The sequence below is a fragment of the Mesoplodon bidens genome (assembly GCF_964165515.1).
Source record: "Mesoplodon bidens genome assembly, chromosome: 5".
NCBI lineage: Eukaryota > Metazoa > Chordata > Mammalia > Artiodactyla > Ziphiidae > Mesoplodon > Mesoplodon bidens.
In genome coordinates this window covers 53193459-53213853 of record NC_138161.1, presented here as the reverse complement: position 1 = coordinate 53213853, position 20395 = coordinate 53193459, and the positions used below count along the sequence as shown (strand labels likewise).

The 20395-nt window shown below is 36.0% G+C and overlaps 1 protein-coding gene across 2 annotated transcripts in view; it reads right to left on the bottom strand.

Moving 5' to 3' along the window:
- Window positions 1-20395, bottom strand: part of ALCAM (activated leukocyte cell adhesion molecule) — a 214535-nt gene that overhangs the window by 19223 nt on the left and 174917 nt on the right. The window contains exons 8-14 of one of the 2 annotated variants that reach the window (XM_081235867.1): window positions 19965-20097; window positions 15919-16031; window positions 13713-13848; window positions 13468-13605; window positions 10573-10701; window positions 8451-8489; window positions 8043-8160 (exon numbers count right to left, since the gene is read on the bottom strand). In XM_081235867.1, the coding sequence (XP_081091993.1) occupies window positions 8043-8160; window positions 8451-8489; window positions 10573-10701; window positions 13468-13605; window positions 13713-13848; window positions 15919-16031; window positions 19965-20097 (806 nt within the window). The remainder of the gene's footprint in view (window positions 1-8042; window positions 8161-8450; window positions 8490-10572; window positions 10702-13467; window positions 13606-13712; window positions 13849-15918; window positions 16032-19964; window positions 20098-20395) is intronic. The other variant, XM_081235868.1, reaches the window with a different exon arrangement.

Below are 20395 nucleotides of genomic sequence, written 5' to 3'. Positions count from 1 at the left end.
TGAGAAAGCTGTTTGGCAATTTCTCATAAACAAGTATCTACCCTACAACCTAGCAGTTCCATTTCTAGGTATTTGCCCAGGAGAATGAAAACATATGCCCACGAAAAATGCTTATATAGAAAGTTGGTTTTAGCCATATTATTCATGACAGCCCATACTGGCTGGAAACTATCCAAGTGTCCATAGATAAGAGAATGGATTAAAATAATGTGATATATTCTAACAACGGACCACTACTCAGCAATTCTAAACAATTAAATCATTAATACATGTATTGATATCTCAGAAACACTGTGTTAAAGGAAAGAAGCCAGGTACGAGTACATTCTGTATAGTTCCATTTATATTAGGTTCCAGATTAAGAAAACGTAATCTCTGGTGGTAATAATCAGCATAGTGGTTGCCTAAGGGAAAAAGGATGGCAGGGCTGGACAGGAAGGAATTCCAAGGGAGCTTTCTGAGGTGATGGGATGCTCTATATCATGACTGGAGTAATGGTTACAAAGGTGTATAAATTTATCAAAACAGATTTAATTGCATATTTAATGTAAGCGAGTTTTACCTTAATATAAAAACATTATACAGCGAAAAGCTGAAGCATGATCCTTATGGCCAGGGATTGAAAGAACCAGGCAAAAAGTACAATGAGAATCCGGATACCTTTTCCATTTCCAATACTATTTATTTTCTAGGTGGATTTAGTATTTGTCTGGGGATGAAAAGTAGTTTCTGTGATTTTACCAAATTCTATCAAGTAAAAGGAGGTATTCAGAGGAAGGGAGTGACTAGAATTCCCTCGAAGGAAGTTGTGGTATTCAGGGCAAATCATAATATCTTTCAGCATATCTGTCAGGTAAAATCAGGCTAAGAATCACTGCTCTCAGTCTGGCATTACAAAAAAGGGTTTGTTAAGAGCAACATGAAACATATTTGTAGCATAAGAGCTGAGTAACTTCAAACTGATATTTTTCTTATTTTAAAGTTACAAAAGTAAAAACAGTCTCCCTTCTTTTCTTAATCTCACTCTCCAAAATCATAACTGCTAACACTCTTATAATGCCTTAATATGCCAGGCACTGTTCTAAGTGCTGCATAGGTATTAAATTTATTTAGCCTTAGGATATCTGTGTTTTACACTGAGACTAATAAACTTGCTTGTGGTCACAGAGCTAGCAAGTAGCAAAACCAGGATTCAAGCTCCAGCCGTCTGGCTTCCCAGCCATGTGCCAAGTTATACAAATAAGCTAAGTGTTAACCACTGTGAAATGTACTAAATAGAAATAAAAATAGTGTTGCTGCTGGGGGAAGGGGTATTCACTGAGTCTATGTATATAAGATTTACTTGGAATTTTTAATGAATTTCTCCATTTTTGTTACTGAGAGTCCACTCTCTGTTTCAGGGAAAAGCCTCTAAAAATTATTCTGATTATTTTTGGGCTCAGTTTTGAGATTGATGTGTTAAAAATAATATAATTTTATGGAAGTGTCCTTTTTAATTTGGGGAAATTTCAGAGATTTGAAAGCAGGTTAGATTTCCATCTACTACTGGAAGAGAACAAAAATGTATTTAAACCATTCCCTTTAGCAATATTTTCAGTCAACATTTTTTTTTCAGTCAACTGATTTGAGGGATGAGGTTAAGGCATTTATAAAGAACAAGCACTTGGGTTGAAATAAAAATTGTTACAGTTATTTGGCTTAAATGTTCTCAATCAGTCAGCTTTTTTTATAACTTTAAAATGAGATAAAATTTAAATAATAGAATCACAATAAATTAATATTGGAAGACTCTCTAATTAGTGAGGCAGAGAGAAGAGTCTTGACCTTGGGGTCAGTGAGTCTGGGTTCTCATCCTCATGTGTCAAGTCTTAGCTGCAAGTCCCTGGACAAGTCCCTCCTCTTAAGATGCTTGTTCTTCTGTAAATAGGGGACAATAGGATCTACTCACAGGGCTGGTGTGAGGATAAATGTATAGTGTATGTGAAAGCCCCCAGCAGGTGACAGGGACTCACAAAACTGATGGTGAGTAATGGACAGCTGCCCAGGCCACATAGCTACTGAGTGGCCAAAGGGAGTTCAGTCCTCGCTCTCAACTCCCCTTCTGTGTTATTTCTGTAAGTGCAGGGATATTAAGGGTTCAAGTTGCTTTTAAATAACTTTTTAGAAGATTCTTAAACTTTTTTGTGAGATTTTCCCCAGTACCATAAACTTGTTTCTGGATCTCCTTGAAAGGAAGTAGGGAACTAATCTAGTGGTGTCTTCTAAGTGTGCCTTTATTTTAATGCTTCAGAGTTGCTAAGAGACTGGATGGAGGTGTTGCTAATGCTACAGTAGAAATCATATTGCAATATATAAATGTATCAAATCAACATGTGGTAAACCTTAGATTTATACATTGTTATATGTCAATTATATCTCAACTAACAAATAGGTTAGAGGGGGATGAAGGAGATAGGAAAAGTGAAGGAGAATAGGAGTTGCAGACATAACCAGTACATCACAATCTTGGAATGTGGTGTCATTTGAAAAGATACATAAAGTGTTATAACAGAAATGTATATTTGGAAAATAAAAACAATACCCATGTAAAATAATTCACACATGAAAGAGTTCATAAGACTTTAGGTTTCCCAAGTGTAGGCATATGTATAACAAATTTGAAAACTCAGAGGCAACATGAGGAATTATTATCACTTCCTCGTTTAGAGGGGCATTTTCTGTGATTTCTAATGTATAGCTTGGCTGGGACACAGCACAGAAGGGCACCAGGACTATGGGTATTTAAGACTGGGACCCTGGTGGTGTGGAGTTGCCACTTTCAGCAAACCAGCCGTTGATACCTGTGCAGGTAATTAGGATCATACCCATGAGAATAGTTATTTTTCTTTCTTCCCTGGTCACAACTCTCAGCAAAGTAAGTTTCCTCCTGGGCCAAGCTTAATAAAGAGCTAGAGGAGGAGAGGAGGGCTCTAACCACTGCATCTTAGAAAGACAGTTGTCAGCAATTTCTGGGTTTGAAGAAGGAAACAAAGAAGAATAAATAGTTGGACTTATTACAAGTTTCAATTTGATATCCTTAGCATTTCTAAGACTCTCCAAAGAAACTCTCCATTAAAATAGATTTCCTAATGTCCTCAGTGAAAAATAGAAAATGGCTTTCACTTGGGCAATAGTAAATATGGGAACCACCATTATGTAAAGTATCAGTAGATCAAAATAAATGTAACAGTACTGAATATGCATGAAAGCAGGATGCCACTGGCATGTATTCAGCATCATCGTTCAAAGTGTTTCCTTTAGGTGGGTAATGTGCTAACACAGCCTGGGCAGAGGCAGATGCTTGAGGAACAGGATTTCCCTTCACCTTTGAAACAATAATTAAACCAAACACATGAAATTAAAAAAAATAAAGTGAAATGCATACATACAGACAGCTAGAAGAGATAAAAATTGAAAACATTATGTTTTGATGCTATCTCTTTCCTCTGGAAATGTTTCAGTTCACATGTAGTAGGAGAGGGCAAGGCCATGAATGGCTCTGCCCTTTGGGTGGCCAATGACCTTGTGATTGACCAAAGGGGGACTCCAGCATTTCCACATTATCTTATTTCCCCTCTAGTCTCCCCTGTTATTTATGCTTTGATAGAATAATGGGGCATTTTCTTTTCTTCCTTCTTTTGGCTGCCTGCCAGGCTATGGGTAGGGAAGGAAAAAGAAACGAAAACTTGGATTAGTTTGACGTCTAATACAAGGTGAGAGGCCACATCAGCCCTGCACTTGAGAGCACACCCTTCCACCCCTAGCACTATATTAAATGCCAGCAGGCAATCAAAGTCAGAGACGAAGTTTTAATTCCAAAGAAGTCCTGGTGAGGCAGCAAAATATATTTGAAAGTTTATATGGGATATAGAATAAGATATTGCGTGTGTTATCTTAGGCAGATTACACTCACTGAGCCTTAGATACTATGAAATATGGTTACCTTATTAAATTTACCTCATTAAAATTTGAGGATTTGAGTAAAAGTACAAAAAGAGAAGAAGATGCTTACATAGTAATAAATGAGGAAAGTCACTCAAAATGTGCTATAAATGGTCCTTCAGCACTATATTTTCAACCTATTCAGCAGGGAGTCTGCATAAGTTCCCTTATGGGAAAATATATTTGATTTTAGACAGAGTATTGATTGGAAATAGAATTCAGTTAAAATCAACTTTCTTGCAAGATCCTGTTCCATATATTAAGAGATACTAATAAGAAGGGTTTTAGAAAGCCTTAATTTAACAGTATTTCTTGAAGTTTGGGGGTTATAGGCAGTCTTCTTTAGTCTTTTGCCAATTTAGGACTGTCTTTTTTTTTTTTTCCTAAGACAGTAGTAGAATAATAAAGCATTATAAAAGGCAAAACTGACAAAGGTTATTTGTGATTTTTAGACTTCCATATTGCCTAGATATTGTCCAAAAACTTCATGAAAATAGTCATGAGTTCCACAGTTGCAAAAGATAAACCTCTTGGTAAACTTCCAGTATTCACACAATGTGCATCTTGAGATTACACATGTCTGGTTAATGCTTACTTCCAGTTTAGTGGTAAGAAGTATCGTGGTCAAGGGTCTCTTAAATGCAACCAACCTGGAAATTATGGTTTTAATACAGTTCTGAATCAGTTTGTGGCTACATCATGCTACCTTACATTTTTCCTTTATCTTTGACTCTTTTAGTTTTTCATTAGTTCTTGTAATATAAGATATGCAGGAGAGAATTTTGAACTCAAATACTAACATTCAACTTCCTGCAGATATAAAAACAATGTTCAGAGAACAGGATGGAGAGAAAGGGAGTAAATAAATTAAAAAGTCATTGAATTAGCTCTAGGTCATTAATGTTTCCTATCTGTTAAACAACTAGATATGAACTGGGTTTAGTCAATTAATACCTTTTGCCTGGAACTGTCAGTTAATACCCTACATACACAGGAAATGATTGGAGTCATCCATTCTCACTATCAAAATATCTCAAATTAAAAAAAATTCCAGTGAGAAGTTATATGAATCAAAACAGCAGAGGAATCATGAGCCCTTATTCTTCAATGAATATACCATATCACAGTGTCAAGCACAACTGCTAAGCATATCCTTTCCATATTTAAAATACATATAAAAATATGTATCTCATATTAATGGAATGGGGAGTGCATGTTATCTGAGTAGCCACTAGGTATGTTAACAAATGTATTCTTAAATTCTACTTGGGCATAAAAGATTGTTTCCCTCATTTCTCTCTCCACTGACTTTTTAAATTGCCAGTGCAAAGAACTAATATAATTATGGCTCAAAGTTGTTTGCAATAATGGGTGACTCACTAAGATTGTTGATGGTATTATTTTGCAGGATGGTAAACACAAGGGTATATTTCTTTAGGTATCTGCAGAAAAAGTATGGACCATATCTTTATTAAAAATCTCTCATATCCACGTAAAATGGTGATGAATTAAGCTAAGACAGAAATGAAACTCTCATATTGATTTGTAAAGGTGAAGTTATCTAGAAGACAAAAAAGAGAGTATAGTAGACCCAAAAATAGACTTAGCAGTTCTTAACCTGAAAGCTCTTATTATGAATCTGCACTTACTCTGGACACAGGTGTTAACAATAACTCATATAGCAAAAATACTTGCTTATCTCAGAGGGCAGTAGAAAGAATAACTAGTTAGGAATGTGAAGCACTTAGCAAATCTGAAAAGTTCTGCAAATTCTTAATAAAAACATTTTGATGCTTGGGGTAAGAATTGCAATTTATTATTTTGATTACCAATAATACTGACACTAGAAAGGTTGGTGCACTTTTCAATTAAATAACAGTTATTTAGACAAATGTTCATGTCAGATGGTAAAATAAGCACTTAATTTAATGAAGTACTTTAAAGGAAATGCATGAAGTCTTAACCCTTAACTTAAAGACACTATGAAGCTAAATGTCCAGCATTTTTTTACCCATGATTTTAATTTTGGGTTACCGTATGGTAATGACAGATGACATAACTAAAAAAACAGAAACACACACACACACACACAATTCTTTTCTATTCATAGAAGGACAAACAGGGTATGATGAGACACTGGCAATCAGAATAGGATGGTTAAGGACGCTGGGGGAGCTCCAAGAATTTAACATTCATTTGAACATAATGTAGAGGACTGCTGTTTATTTTTCAGCTCAATTCCAGGATACAGAGAAATTTTATTTTCATTCTTTTAAGAAATAAAATTACTTTGGAGTGCATCAGAAACCCTAAATAAATAAAACCAAAATACCCTAGAGGCCAAGCTGTTAGATTTGTGAGCACCTCACTGTGGATTATAAAGGTAGGATAAGATTTTGATAGTCAGGAAACACACACACAGAAGGAGAATTTCTGTAAGATAGATACCACCTCTGGGCAACTGTTTGCACTTCCTTTCTTTTATGTAGTACAGGCAATCTTCTAAATTTTCCATGGAAATCATGGGCACAAAGCAACATGAAGTGTTTGTAGGTAAAATTTTCGCTGAGAAAAAACCCACATTTGTTATCAAGTGATAGTGCAGACTGTTCAAGATTGAGGACTGAAGTGCCAAGATTAGAACTGACTGTGCCCTAGTGTGAGTGGACATGTATATCAACTACAACACACAACAGCAATGTGTTTCTGCCTTATGTGACTGAAAAAGAGAAAAAGTAAGGCATAACGAGAGAAAATAAGAACTAGTAATTAAGCACAAAGATTCTAAAACATCACTGCCTTAAATCAAATATAATTCTGTCCCTTACAACTGTGTAATCTCAAGCAAGTCATTTAACCATTCTTTGCCTTAGTTTTTTCCAATGTAAAATATGTATAATAAGAGTACCTACTTCAGAGATGGATTGTGAGAACGAAATAGAACTCAGTACATGCTCACATTACGTGACTTTAAAAATTCTGAGCCACTGCCTCCCTTTGATGGCAGCTCCATTCAAATATTACTTCACTGACATTTGTATCTTTACAGGGTGAGATCATGGATCTGATTGAGTCTGTTTTATCTTTTGATTTTCTTTTAAGTTAACTTACCTGAGTTGTTGAAAGGGGTTATATCAAGACATCAAGAAAATATAAAATAAAGACTAAAGTTGCCACTAGCTATACATATCCCCTTGCAAAATTCAATTTCCTCATTTATTAGATACAGGAGTTTGAAACCAGGGGTACACCACATAATCACCAATGGAACTTTAAAAAAATGCAATGCTAGAATTGCATCTCTGACCAGTTGCATCTGAACCTAGGGTCAGAGCTGGGGCAATGAGGAGTACTAGGCATGTGTGTATGTTAAGAATCTTCATTGGTCAACTGGATTTTCATTATAAACCACTGTTAGATGATTTGTGAGGTAGATACCATATGTATTATTTCATGACTCTAATAATCTTTAAACATCATCTAAATCATTTTTAAAGTAATCTTGGTACTTTGTCTAATCGTTGTTTTAAAACTCAAGACAACATAATGATGACTTTTCCCCTGAATTAGATTCTTCTGTGGAACAAAGTGACCTAACTAGAATAGAGAAGTAGTGACAACAAGATGGCTCTACCTCACCAACACTTGCACTGCTGGCCAGACCTGTCACTGCAAAGACACCCGGCTGTCCCTGCAGGATGTACTAACAGCTTTTACTTAATCTCCAGCAACCTCAGCCAAACTGTTTAGAATGGCTGACTTTTAGGCACTACGTGCCTTTTAAAAATCTACCTAAGCATTGAAAAAAAATCAAATAATTGAATTCAGACTACTGACTGAGAAAAATAAGGGGACACAGGTGAAATCACTCCAAGCCATGTCCCCAGTCTTGGTAATATAGTCACAGTGAGCTGAAGACAAAACATGATCAGCCTGATTTGGGGGATATGTCTTTCCTATTATAGAAATTACATGCCCAGCTGAAATGAGCATAATGAACACACTGTATTTTCCCCCAATGAAAGTCAATGAACAATGAAGATCTTTTTTCTACAACTTACTTTGATTTCTTCATGTACAGCCAATAGACGACACCAGCAACTAGGGCAGCGAGGAGGAGACCAACAACGATTCCCACAATTAGTTTTGCCTGGTCATTCACCTTTTCTTTGTTTTCATCTACAACAAAAAAGAAAAGCCCATACAATTACAGACAATGCCAAGCATTTGTGAAAACAAGTCAATCTAGTTATTATTTCTTATTAAAAATGACTGAGGCTCACTACTAAGAGTAACATGCAAACTTGTGCTTTTAAAGGATTAAAATTTTAGCATTCTTACTCTCTTGTCTCATTTGCTATTTTAATTCAAGTCAAAATTGTGACAGCTAAGAAAATTACTTATTCAATGACACTTCAAAAATCTTGAGTGGATAGTCAAGGAAGAAGAGTCGGCAGCATAGTACCTACCACTTATCTCGTCTGCCTCATCGTGTTCTGGAATACTTACTGAAATGAAAAATGTTAATATGAAATTAAAAACAAAATTTGTTGATATATGAAAGTCACCTTTACCATTATAGTATGATGTAAAAATACTCAAAGATAAAATATCTATTCTACAGCTAAGGGCAGAAAAAAATTTACATTTAATAGAGTGTGAACTTCCCTACAAAGAAATTCATCTTGTTTTAAAGAAAGAGTAGTGAAAACTGCAAAGATATTAATCTACCATAGATAACTTCACAACTGACAAGCTATAGTATTGATCTGAAATCCATATTAATTTCCCCACTATCTACCACCTTTTAATAGGACTTCATTTTAAGAGAAACAAGTTGCAGCGTATGAAATCTTCAATGTAGTGTTTCTCAACTTTTTTCCAATTTTCTGGCCTCAATGGAGGAGAATTCATTTTCATCCTCTAGCGTCAGGGATTTGCCACTAGAGACATTCTCAAAGTGGTAGGGGTGGAGGTTAAAACTGGGGACGTCTCAGAGGTGAAGGGGCAATATATGTGATGCTTGTAAAAGCCCTCCAAATGACTCTGATAGTGCTGTGCTCCTGGCCCATGTTAAGGATTGTCACTGTGGTGGATTATCATCTAATATTAGACTAAATAAATATTCTTCTATGCACATGGGATTGCATCAGAACTTCCAGTGATGCTTGTTAAAATGCAGATTCCTAGACCCCTCCTCATACATTGGAATTTCTCGAGGTGCTCACTGAACTTGAAAATGACAGTATTAGATGTTGATCAAACCACTGCAAGGTCTAGAAAACCACTATTTGATGGGTTAGAATAAAAAGAGAGACTTGTGTTCAGGAAGAAAGGATAAGTTCTCTTTTTAGGTAGGACAAATCAATACTCACTGAATTGAATTCAGAGAAGTCAGTGCTCCTATTTTAGAGTATGTTCGCTTGGTTCTTTTCTCCTGTCAGTCCAAAAGGCTTTTAAATTCCAGTCATATTCTGTTAAGGACCATTATCTTTAGATAATTATTTTCTCCTAGCTCCAGCTAATTCCTAGCCAGTATATCTCTATCCTGCTAATGTCACATACAGGATTCCAACTGACTGAAGAATGAAGGTTTGGAGGGTCAGTTAGCATCTTGTCCAGAACTGAGCCTCATTCTAAGCCAGACCTGATTTAAGACTGACATGGCAAAAAAAAGAATTACATAATTGAAGATGAGAGATAATTTCAAATTAAATAAAGAAGCTGCTACTGTTATGTTTCCATTACCTTGATTTCAGCACTGACAGATTTTTTTTTCACTTTCTCTGAGATAATCTCATTTGTTTGTTTTTGTAACCTATGATTCAAATATGATATTCAAAAGCATCAATTTTTTTTTTTTTTTTTTGTGGTACACGGGCCTCTCACTGTTGCGGCCTCTCCCGTTGTGGAGCCCAGGCTCCAGACGCGCAGGCTCAGCGGTCATGGCTCACGGGCCCAGCCGCTCGCGGCATGTGGGATCTTCCCGGACCGGGGCATGAACCCGTGTCCCCTGCATCGGCAGGCGGACTCTCAACCACTGTGTTACCAGGGAAGCCCCAAAACATCAATTTTTGAAACTAGATTTCAGGAATTCTGATATCAGTTTTACTACCAACTGCTGAATGAATTTAAGCATGTGGCATCCCTGTACAAAATAAGAATAGGATAAATACTACAAAGAATTGAAATGCAAAATAATAGATTAAGGGGAATTAAAAATTTACCAAAATTAAAATTGTTACAGAAATGTTTTCAGATAATCTTTGAATTATCTGTACTCTGAACACAAAACATGGATTAAGTAAGAGCAACTTAGTCCTTATCCTCTGTTGATCTTGGAAATATTCCTGTACAAGGTAAAGTCTCTGACCCATAAAACATGAAATGATTTAACTAAGACAAGGATTGTACAAGAATGGACACCAGGAAAAAGAAAAAAAAGAACCTTATGATGATGATACCAAATGCAAAATAAATAAATAAAACTTACCATAATGCAGCACAGGAAGATGGAATTGAAGCTTTTAAACTAATGAAGAATAACTTCAAATTTTCTTACATTTTTAATGCCAGAAATGAAATACTCACTAGCAGAGACATTCAAGGAGTTTACTGTTCTCTCCAGCTGGTTTTCTGCTGTGCAAGTTAATGTAACATTCTCTTCAGGGGAAATGATAATTTTACTATAATACCTGCCATTGATATAAGGAGATTCCTCTGTCTGGAAAAAGAAAAGGAAAATGGATTTAGAAAAGGAAATGAATTAAAAACATGGGAAAGAGTAATATTGAATGAAATGGGATAGGTGTGGTGTTCTGTCATGTTATCTGGCGTTCAAGGGTACATGTAAGGTCATAGATGAGACCAGTTCAGGTTTATAACCACAGCATGGAGGAAAAAGAGTAGCGAATCCATATCTGGATTTCTGTTTATGCTTCTATTATTAATTCTAATAATTAAATCAATTAAACTCTTCTTTTTCAGTAGATGCTCAGGTTAGTCAATATTTTGACATGATAGTACCTGTCTCAAAATAATTAGTTAGAGATTAACTCATCACCAATTTTCTCCTAATAAACATGAATTTAATTCTATTTGTAAACTATGTGATTGTTCTTCACTACAGGGGTGAATCCCTTTATCTTAAGCCATGATATCTAAGTGCATATGTATGTATGATTTTCTCATGGGAAAAAAAGACTATTTTTTCCTCAATTTTCTTGAGTTAAATACAGAGGATAGGTTATTTTTTCAGTGACTGGTAAGTTCATTTGGTTTTTGTGAGGTATTAATGAGGATCATCACTGCCATTTAATTCCTTCAAACATAAGAGAAAATTCACTTTAATCTCTTCCCCAGGACATGACTCCTAAGTCCAACTCCACTAAAGCAAGCATGTACTTGTATTCTTTTCTTTTTTTTTTTTTTTTTTTTTTTTTTTCTTTTTGCGGTATGCGGGCCTCTCACTGTTGTGGCCTCTCCCGTTGCGGAGCACAGGCTCCGGACGCGCAGGCCCAGCGGCCATGGCTCACGGGCCCAGCCGCTCCGCGGCATATGGGATCCTCCCAGACCGGGGCACGAACCCGTATCCCCTGCATCGGCAGGCGGACTCTCAACCACTGCGCCACCAGGGAGGCCCTGTATTCTTTTCTGAGACATATTATACACACCACATCCTGTATTGTTCTCTATGTGCTTTCTCCTCAACTACATCTTAAAGGCCTTGAGGACAGGAGAGAGCTTCATGCTTAGAGACATCATGGAGCCCCTGGGGAGGGGTGGGGCACAAGTAACAGTAGTTGTAAAATAATAGATTCACCATGTGATTGAGGAGGGAACAAATAAAAAAAATATGGATGTATCAGCACAAACCTAGGACAAGAAAAATAACATATCACCTAGTGGGCCAGAATCAGTCCTTCTGCTTGACAATGAAGAATGGCATTATTACTTTTATCCTCATAGTAAGTTCACCTGCTTTTTTTCCATTTCCCACTAGTATTTTTCACATAACTTTCTCACTGCGTCTTTGTTTTTATTATGTTTATCCCTACAATACATTTGCTTATTTCTAGGATGGCCTTTTAAATCTTTGTATCTTTTTATTCATCAAATATTTACCAGATGCTTATTTTTCTATTTTCTTTGTTTGCATTACCCAGTACCAAAAGTTATTTTTGCTGTAATTATTACTAAATTGAACTAGAAAGCAAAAAGAATAGAAGAGAAACAGTCATTTTTTATGCCAAAAAATAGGTGTGTACATTGTCAGCAATTCAGGTCTTTTTTTCTGAAATCAAGAGCCTTTTTGTCCTCCTCAGGCATGTTCTCTTGTTTGTGTGTCCGCATCACACTTAACCAAATCAGGAGGCATTTGCTTGTGTCCACTCCTTTGGGGACCTTCCATGCTTGAGCTATGCAAATTTATATCCATCACCCATAGGTGAAAGAGCCAAAATTCACCTTGCTCTGCAAAACTACATTGCATAAGCTGGACCAGCAGCCCAACTTCCCCAGACAGAGAAAGAATGGACACTTTAACTTTATATTGAAACTCTGGTTTATGCACGCCTTCTCAGATTTCAACTGGGTCTGAAGCTGGGAAGAAGGCAGCACAGAAGATTCAAACAATCAAATGGCACATCTGGGTATTCCTGAAGAGTCTTTAGGTGGCTGCACTGAGAAGACGGACATGAAGACTGTCTTAGAGAAAATGGAATTAACAAGTATGTCAGTAACTCAAGCTGACTGGCAATTTAATGGAATCACAGCTCTGAACTGTTAGTGATAGACCATATTCTCATCTTTGTGTGTGTGTGTGTGTGTGTGTGTGTGTGTATGTGTGTCAAAGAAAATTAATGGTAGTGTTCATAAGTTCTTAGCCCTTTACTACTACAAACTAAAATGGTGTGACAAAGGTACAAATATTACTGTTTGCTTTATGAATACTTTATGAATATTTTTGTTCAGCAGGAACCAACCTAGACACTATATATTTAGCTAGCCTTACTCTGGCCCTGGCACACACAAATCAGACCATATGTTCACAGTATACTATGTTCTTCACCACAACCCAGGACCCAGTTTCAAGAAGAAATAACACTTAATGTGCATAAGTAAGCAAAGTATAAGTGAGGCCACTTATACTCAGATGTGGAAGTTCATGATGCAGGAAAGCATATACCTTAGTGCTTTAATCACCCAAGCTTCAGGAATTAATGATCATGGAACAACACTTAATTTATTTCCTTTTAAAAACAGATATTGACCACAACAAAATGGTTCTTCCATTCTCCATGGCCCTATGATTTAAAATTTCTCTTTGAGTTATGGTCTTCCTTTGGGAAAATTAAGAAGTTAGCAAAAGCTTCTTCTGAAAATATACTGCAAATTTCATGTTGATAACAAGCTAGCCTACAGTTTAGGTACCTAAATAAAACCCCACATTGGACCAAGTTCAGCACATAACAAGAAGACAAATACTTGCTTGGTTTATGACGCTTCCACTGCCAGTAATTGTCCACTGTATAGCTGGCTTCGGAAAACCTTCCACGTGGCAGATTATTGTTTTAGACAGTCCACTGGGATCAGTTTTCTTTGTCATTTTGATTTGAGGTTTTCCTAAAATGTCATTACACTTAAAATAAGATGTTGAACTGAGATCATAAAAGAAAGAGATATTAAATTCTCAAAGAAAAATTTAAATTGGTGCTCACGTATTTTATTACCTTCTACAATCAGAGTCAATGACTCTCTTTTCTTTAGTCCTTCAACCTCTTGCAGAGCAGTCTCACAGACATAGTTTCCAGCATCTTGATAACGGAGACTAGAAAATGATGGGCTAGATCGAAGCCTGATGTTATCCTGATTCAATAAAAAGTTAATTATGTCACATGGCACAATTATAACTCTCCATGTATTTATTACATAATAATGAAGCCCAAAATTATACTTCTGGGTCTAATGAAAATGAAAGCTTTTTTTAGCTTCAAATTCTTTCAAAAATAGATTTCCTTTTTCCTCTGTACTTTTAGAGTTAGACATATCAGAGTTTTACTTCAGATTCTTCCATTTACTGAATTTATAATTTGGAACAAGTTCATAAACTTCTGAGACTTGGTTTCCTTATTTGTAAAATGGGGTAGTAAACTTACCATACTGAATTGCTATGAGGACTTAATTATATGCATAATATAATGTGTTTACATTAAGGAGAATTCTCAGTTGATAGTAGCTACTCTTTATAGTAAACGTAGATGAATTTGAATTGACAGATATTGGACACTTGTGCTACATAATCAATGATGGATATAAACACCTGAAAGTCATTTTATAGGAGACAGTTTTCAAGACAGGGGATCCATTACACAGCCATGGCAATTATGACAAAAATGATTTTAAAAGAAACCTTTAATAACAGATTACTATCCTAATTCCTATGAACAAAGGAAGTGCAACATTTAATTTTGAAAATCATTTTATATACAGAAAATAATGTTATTTACCAGAAATTGAAATGCTCCTAAGAAGACAACTAAACACAAATTATGTGGTATTTGCTCACTACGATTTTTTTTCCATTTCCATCAACTAACCAATGGCCAGGCAATATTGATCAGCACTACTGACATGAGGTATTTAATCAACAGCAGTGACTGCAGCTGATGTGGAAACTGGTTTAGCTAAGTAAACTTAGTTTCTCCAGCCCTGTAGTAAAACACACTATGAGTGTTCATATGCCTAGAACTTGTCTAGCCCTTTGACCATTAACTACTACAAATACCTCATGTTAAATATGCATTTTAACTATATGAGTAAATTAGAAGTTGTGATGAGGTTGTGTTTAAAAGAAAATGAAGTAAGAAACTGAGCTTTAAGAGTAAGATAACAAGTAACAGAGGATCCGGCATGAAAAGAGATAAGAAAGCAATAGAAAATAATTAACATTTTCATCAAGAAGAAACTCTAGCAATAAATTTCCTGCAATTTTTTTTACAAAGATAATTCTTGCCAACCCCTATTTTAAGTGGTTTGTATGTGTTTTGTTAACACATCACTGGTTAAGTGCTTCTGTTATATGCCATGTTCTAGTAATAAATGGACTGGGTGTTCAGATACACTAGCCAAGGATTCGAGTGGAGGGAACATAGTTACAACCTTTCCCTTTGGTGATAACCTTGTCTCAAATAACCAATTACCAATTCTACTTTCTCACTCTAAAAAGATAATAGCAATGTTTGTGTCCCCAGGTAATGGCCTACATTTCAGACAATTACAAGAATATAAGTACTCAGGAAATACAGACAAAGCTCCTAGTATGTTCCAGGTGTTCTACTATGGCCCAGGGGTGAAAAGAGTTCTCTGCTTTCAAGGAGCTACTAATTCATGGAACCCACATTCAGACACTTAAGGTCAGTTTCAGCAGAAAGGCAGAAGGTTATGTGACTAGAGTGCAGTATTTATGCTGGGTAAGGCCTGAGCTCAAGTCTCCACTCTATCACCTGTGGCTTTCTGATTTCTCCTGCCTCAACTTCTTTTGAATAATGTGTGGAAATAATCATTTTCCTACATATTTCACATGGTTGTTGTAAACACACTGTTTATAATGTTGTGGATTAAAACACATTGAAAGTTGTTAATCCCTAAAGTATATAACTGTATATGTGTGTGTAACCATGTGCATGTGTGTATGTGTATAATTACTCAGTAGATACACATAATTAAATTAATGTCCCAAACTAAGTTTCAGAGCATCAATTATGGATGCCATAGTGATGCTGAGTACCTCTAAAAGTTTATTGTGGTATGATTTGTATTACATATAGAGAAACAGAGTATGAGTGTGGGTGTATAAACATATTGTATAAATATATAAGAGAAGCCTAAAAAGGAATCAGTTCAAACAGTGGAATATTACCAAGGAATATTACTTACTTTCATCCATACCACAGTTGCGTTCCTACTAGCAGATATTGTACATGACACAGGCAGAGCATCGCCAATCTGCTTGGTCACTTCCCCACTTGGGTTTAAGGACAAATCCAAATCTGTGAAGCAGAAAATATGCTTGAAATGCAACTCCAGAAAGTAAGATAGTCAAAATATTTTTTTGAGAAAAAAATAGATGAAAGAAAAAAGAATCCTTCTAACTGCACTTGAAATTCAGAAGTGATTTATGTGACTGAAATAACTGAACTGTAGCATAATCAGTCTAGCTTTTCAAGCCAGCTTTGAGATCAGTTTGGACACGTGAACGGTCAATCTAATTGATTATGCATTTATTTGCAGTTAACATGATTGATGTTTTGATTGCATGTAAGTGTTCACCTGGGGTCTATCACCTTAAGAAAAAAATTCTTCAATCACTTCTGGAAGAAAATAAAGAAAGATGATGACTAGGTAAATATTATAAAAAGAGTTGATAAGGCACACTATGGGAAAATCAAGTATATTTAGACAGCAGGTGATAAACTAAAAAACCATTAGGTGTCCACGTGTTTCTTCAGAGAGAACTGACTATAATGGTTAGATATTTTTCAAAAATGCTATCCCATTTCTCATGCAGTTGAAACTTTAAATAAGATTTATTATTAGGTACACTGTCAGCAGATACCATTTTTTAAAAACAGAGTATAAATACATCTAAGGAAGTAAAATCTTTCAGATGGAAAGTAATTTCTATAAAAATCTTACTGTCATAGTATGATCTGTATGAGGAAAATCCAGTTCAATAGAACATTTATTGTACAACTACTATGTTCCAAGCACCGACAGGAGATACTGAGATGAATAATGAGCTTACAATTTACAATTTGAGGTAGAGGTAATATGCACTCAACTATGTGATGACACTACACGGCAGCATGAAATCAGCACCTAGTGGCAAACGTGTTATAGATTAGGAGCTCAAGAAATATTTGCTGAAAAACTAGAGTAAGGGCTACAGACAGAGGTACAAGCGAAGACTTATGGGAGTGTGGAGAACAGAACCAACTTGGCTTTCAAAGCACTAATAAAGGCATTGCATGGAGGCAGTATCTGTTTGTGGCCCCTGATGGTTGAGAAGGGCTTTGATAAGCGGAGATGTTGGGAAAACTTCTGCCACATAAGCAAAGGCAAAGAGGTGAGAGAGCTTGGCAGATTTCACAGTGGTGAGTAAACTGGTATGAATGGTTATAACACATGGAAGGTAAACCTATACAAGTAATTAAGGCCAGACTAAGGACTGTGCTTGCCATACTAAGAGGTGGGACTTTATCCTATGGCAGTGGGATTTGCTATTGCATCCTGTGCTTCTCCTTGGTTTTACATGTTATAATTGTAATTTATTGACTGTTTACAGCATTATTTTTAATACTTGTTTCGCCTTCTAGGCTGTAAGCATCTTTGGGATAGGGACCATGACTTGAGTTGTCCCTGTGTATACACAGTGTCTGCCACATTGTAGGCCCTCAAAAACTATTGTTGAATGAATGAAGGGAAGAAACAGGTTTCTCATTAGTATTAAAATAGGCATTATCACATAGAAAAGTGGAGTTTCCTCAGAATATTTGGTTGAATTATATTGAGATGAAAATTCAATTCAGGGCAAGTTAACGCTTTTCTTAGCTGGACAGTTAACTTGCCAGTGAGAAGATAAAAGAAGTGATTTTAAAGGATGATGATGGACTTTGAAAGCTTGGATGAAGGATCTATATGTGTGTGAATTGGCAGAGGACTAGTAGATGCTTCATCAGCAACTATAGATCTGTGGGCTAAAAGCCTGATGAGAGGTCTGTTCTGCTAATATGTGCAAGTACTGGTTGGTGCTTCTCTATCTACCCCTTTAGTCATCTATGGAAAGGATGCAAACAATTTAGAATAAATGTGCAAAAATAAGATTTTTATGTTTTCATTTCATGTAATTTAGAGTAAAATCTTGATTTACTTGCAATGCTATATTAGCTTTTTTTTTAATAGATTTTATTGGAGTATAATTGCTTCACGATACTGTGTTAGTTTCTGCTGTACAACAACGTGAATCAGCCATATGCATACATATATTCCCATATCCCCTCCCTCTTGCGTCTCCCTCCCACTCTCCCTATCCCACCCCTCTAGGTCGTAGCAAAACACCGAGCTGATCTCCCTGTGCTACGCTGCTCCTTCCCACTAGCTACCTATTTTACATTTGGTAGTGTATATATGTTGATGCTACTCTCACTTCGCCCCAGCTTCTCATGTCCTACCCCCCGCCCCACATTCCTTGTCCTCAAGTCCATTTTCTATGTCTATGTCTTTATTCCTGCCCTGCCACTAGGTTCATCAGTACCCTTTTTTTTTTTTTTTTAGCTTCCATATATATATGTTAGCGTACGGTATTTTAGCTTTTCAGAGCAACACAGGCCTTAAAGCCCAGTGTTAAAGCCTACCTTCCAAAACCAAAATGTATTTAAATCCAATTAAATGCACTGAAATTCAATTAAACTGTTACATGCTTTTATTTAATTTCTTTTTTATCGCAGCTGATCATTGAGGTATTATGTAGCTGCAGCACAGCCTTTTGCCTAAACTTTCTGCCATCTATCCTTCTCTGCCTGATACACAGGTGATATAAATGAGAGTTCTCTTTCTTTAGCATCCTGAGTAGCTAGCATCTCTTAAACATAAGCAGATTGTACCATCACTAAGCACTGGAGATTATTGGTTATTGGCCCAAAGATTTCATGAACAATCATATCAGAAAGTTATTCCACAGGCAATTTTATCTGCTGGTTATATTCCCTCACTTCACTTCTTTTCCTCTACGGAACAAACTGGATAAATGTCCTCAGAGAAAAAGTAGCACAGTTGTTATCCTGAGACATCACTGCTTTCTCTCTAACTAGCCCCTGATGGCAGACACACTCAGATATGTTCAACATGAAAATGGAGCAAACAGAGAAGTAGCTTAGCTGTGAATATTTCTTAACAGTCTACTGTAACCATAGGGCTCCTCAGGGTGTGCTCCCAACATCAGACACTCAAAAGCAACCATCTGGTTGCTCTATTCCCCGATGTACCTCCTTCAAACTTCTAGCTCCTATCCTACGTGTTTTCCAAGCGTTATGGGTAGAGTAATAGATTTAGAACCATTTCCTCAGAACAGTTTCTAATATCTCTTTCAATTTTGAAACAAAGAAACACTCATATTCAATGGGATTGTAGTGGATCATGTCTAGAGAAACCTTACTGTAATGGATCATGTCTAGAGGTGATGTTGGGTGCAAAGGACTTATTAGAAAATTTGGCTTATATTTCCAAGCAAGACTGACATTTGCCCAAAGCACTCTGTGTATTCTAGTGTCACCAGGGAGCAGTTCAAATTAGTTTCCCATTTCTACAATGCACAGGGTACATCAATAATACAGACTGTCAGGAATTACAAAATGAAGAACTCAAGTGAAGTGTCTGTTTTCTATGTATATTTATTTTTTTCTATCTACTGGAGTAAATATAACTTTTGGAGTATCTGGAGTATAAAAGTGGGTTAAAAGTTCTGGGTGATTTCGAAGTGGTTCTGTTTCTAGAAAATTTCTGTTGCCTGGGCTTGGGTGTTAAAAGTACTCTGTAATTAAAAAAAGATACTTAATCTACATTTTTCTTGGCCAAATGCAAACCTTGTAAACTTCGAGAATATCCATATATTTTCTTAAGATATAAAATAATTTATTTCTTTAAGATGCATGTGAATATTTTATTAATACCACAAACTGAAGACATTTAGAAAGAAGATGGAGGTTTATCACTGCCAAAAGTTGCAATTATTAGATCCATTCAAGATTTCAATATTGTAAGGCAAATCTGGACCAAAGTTGGGTTCACGCTGATGCTCTTTAGTAAGTCTACTGAAACCACATTATTTAAGAAAAATACAGCTGCAATTTATTTGAAGAGATAGCAAAGTTAGACTATGAGAGGCCTTTAAAGTGAAGCTGGTAATGAAGAATAAAGTGACTTACAGTGAACTGTGATGGCTGTTGAAGCAATCATGCTTTTTTTGTCTATCAGGGAGCATTTGTAGTCTCCTGTTGCATTGCGCCTCACATCTGCCAAGGTGTAAGTATTTGAACTTCGTATTCCTTCGGGCTGTCCCTTTTGATAGAGGCAAAATGTCAGATGATTACACTTGGTAGCTACAATAAGAACAGTTATATTTCTTGATTAAAATTACATTTTCTCAGATAAGAAAAAAAAAGGAACGTATTTCTTCAATTGGACAAATGAGAGTAGAGTTTGTATTATCTGAATCCTGGAAAAATAATTGGTAATTTGGTTCTAAGGAAATTGAGAAGCTAATTTACATTGTAATGATGACATCTATTTTATTGACAGCATGGCTTGTGTTTGTTAAGGCAGATTTTAAAAAAATGTCTAATATTTTATTTTTACA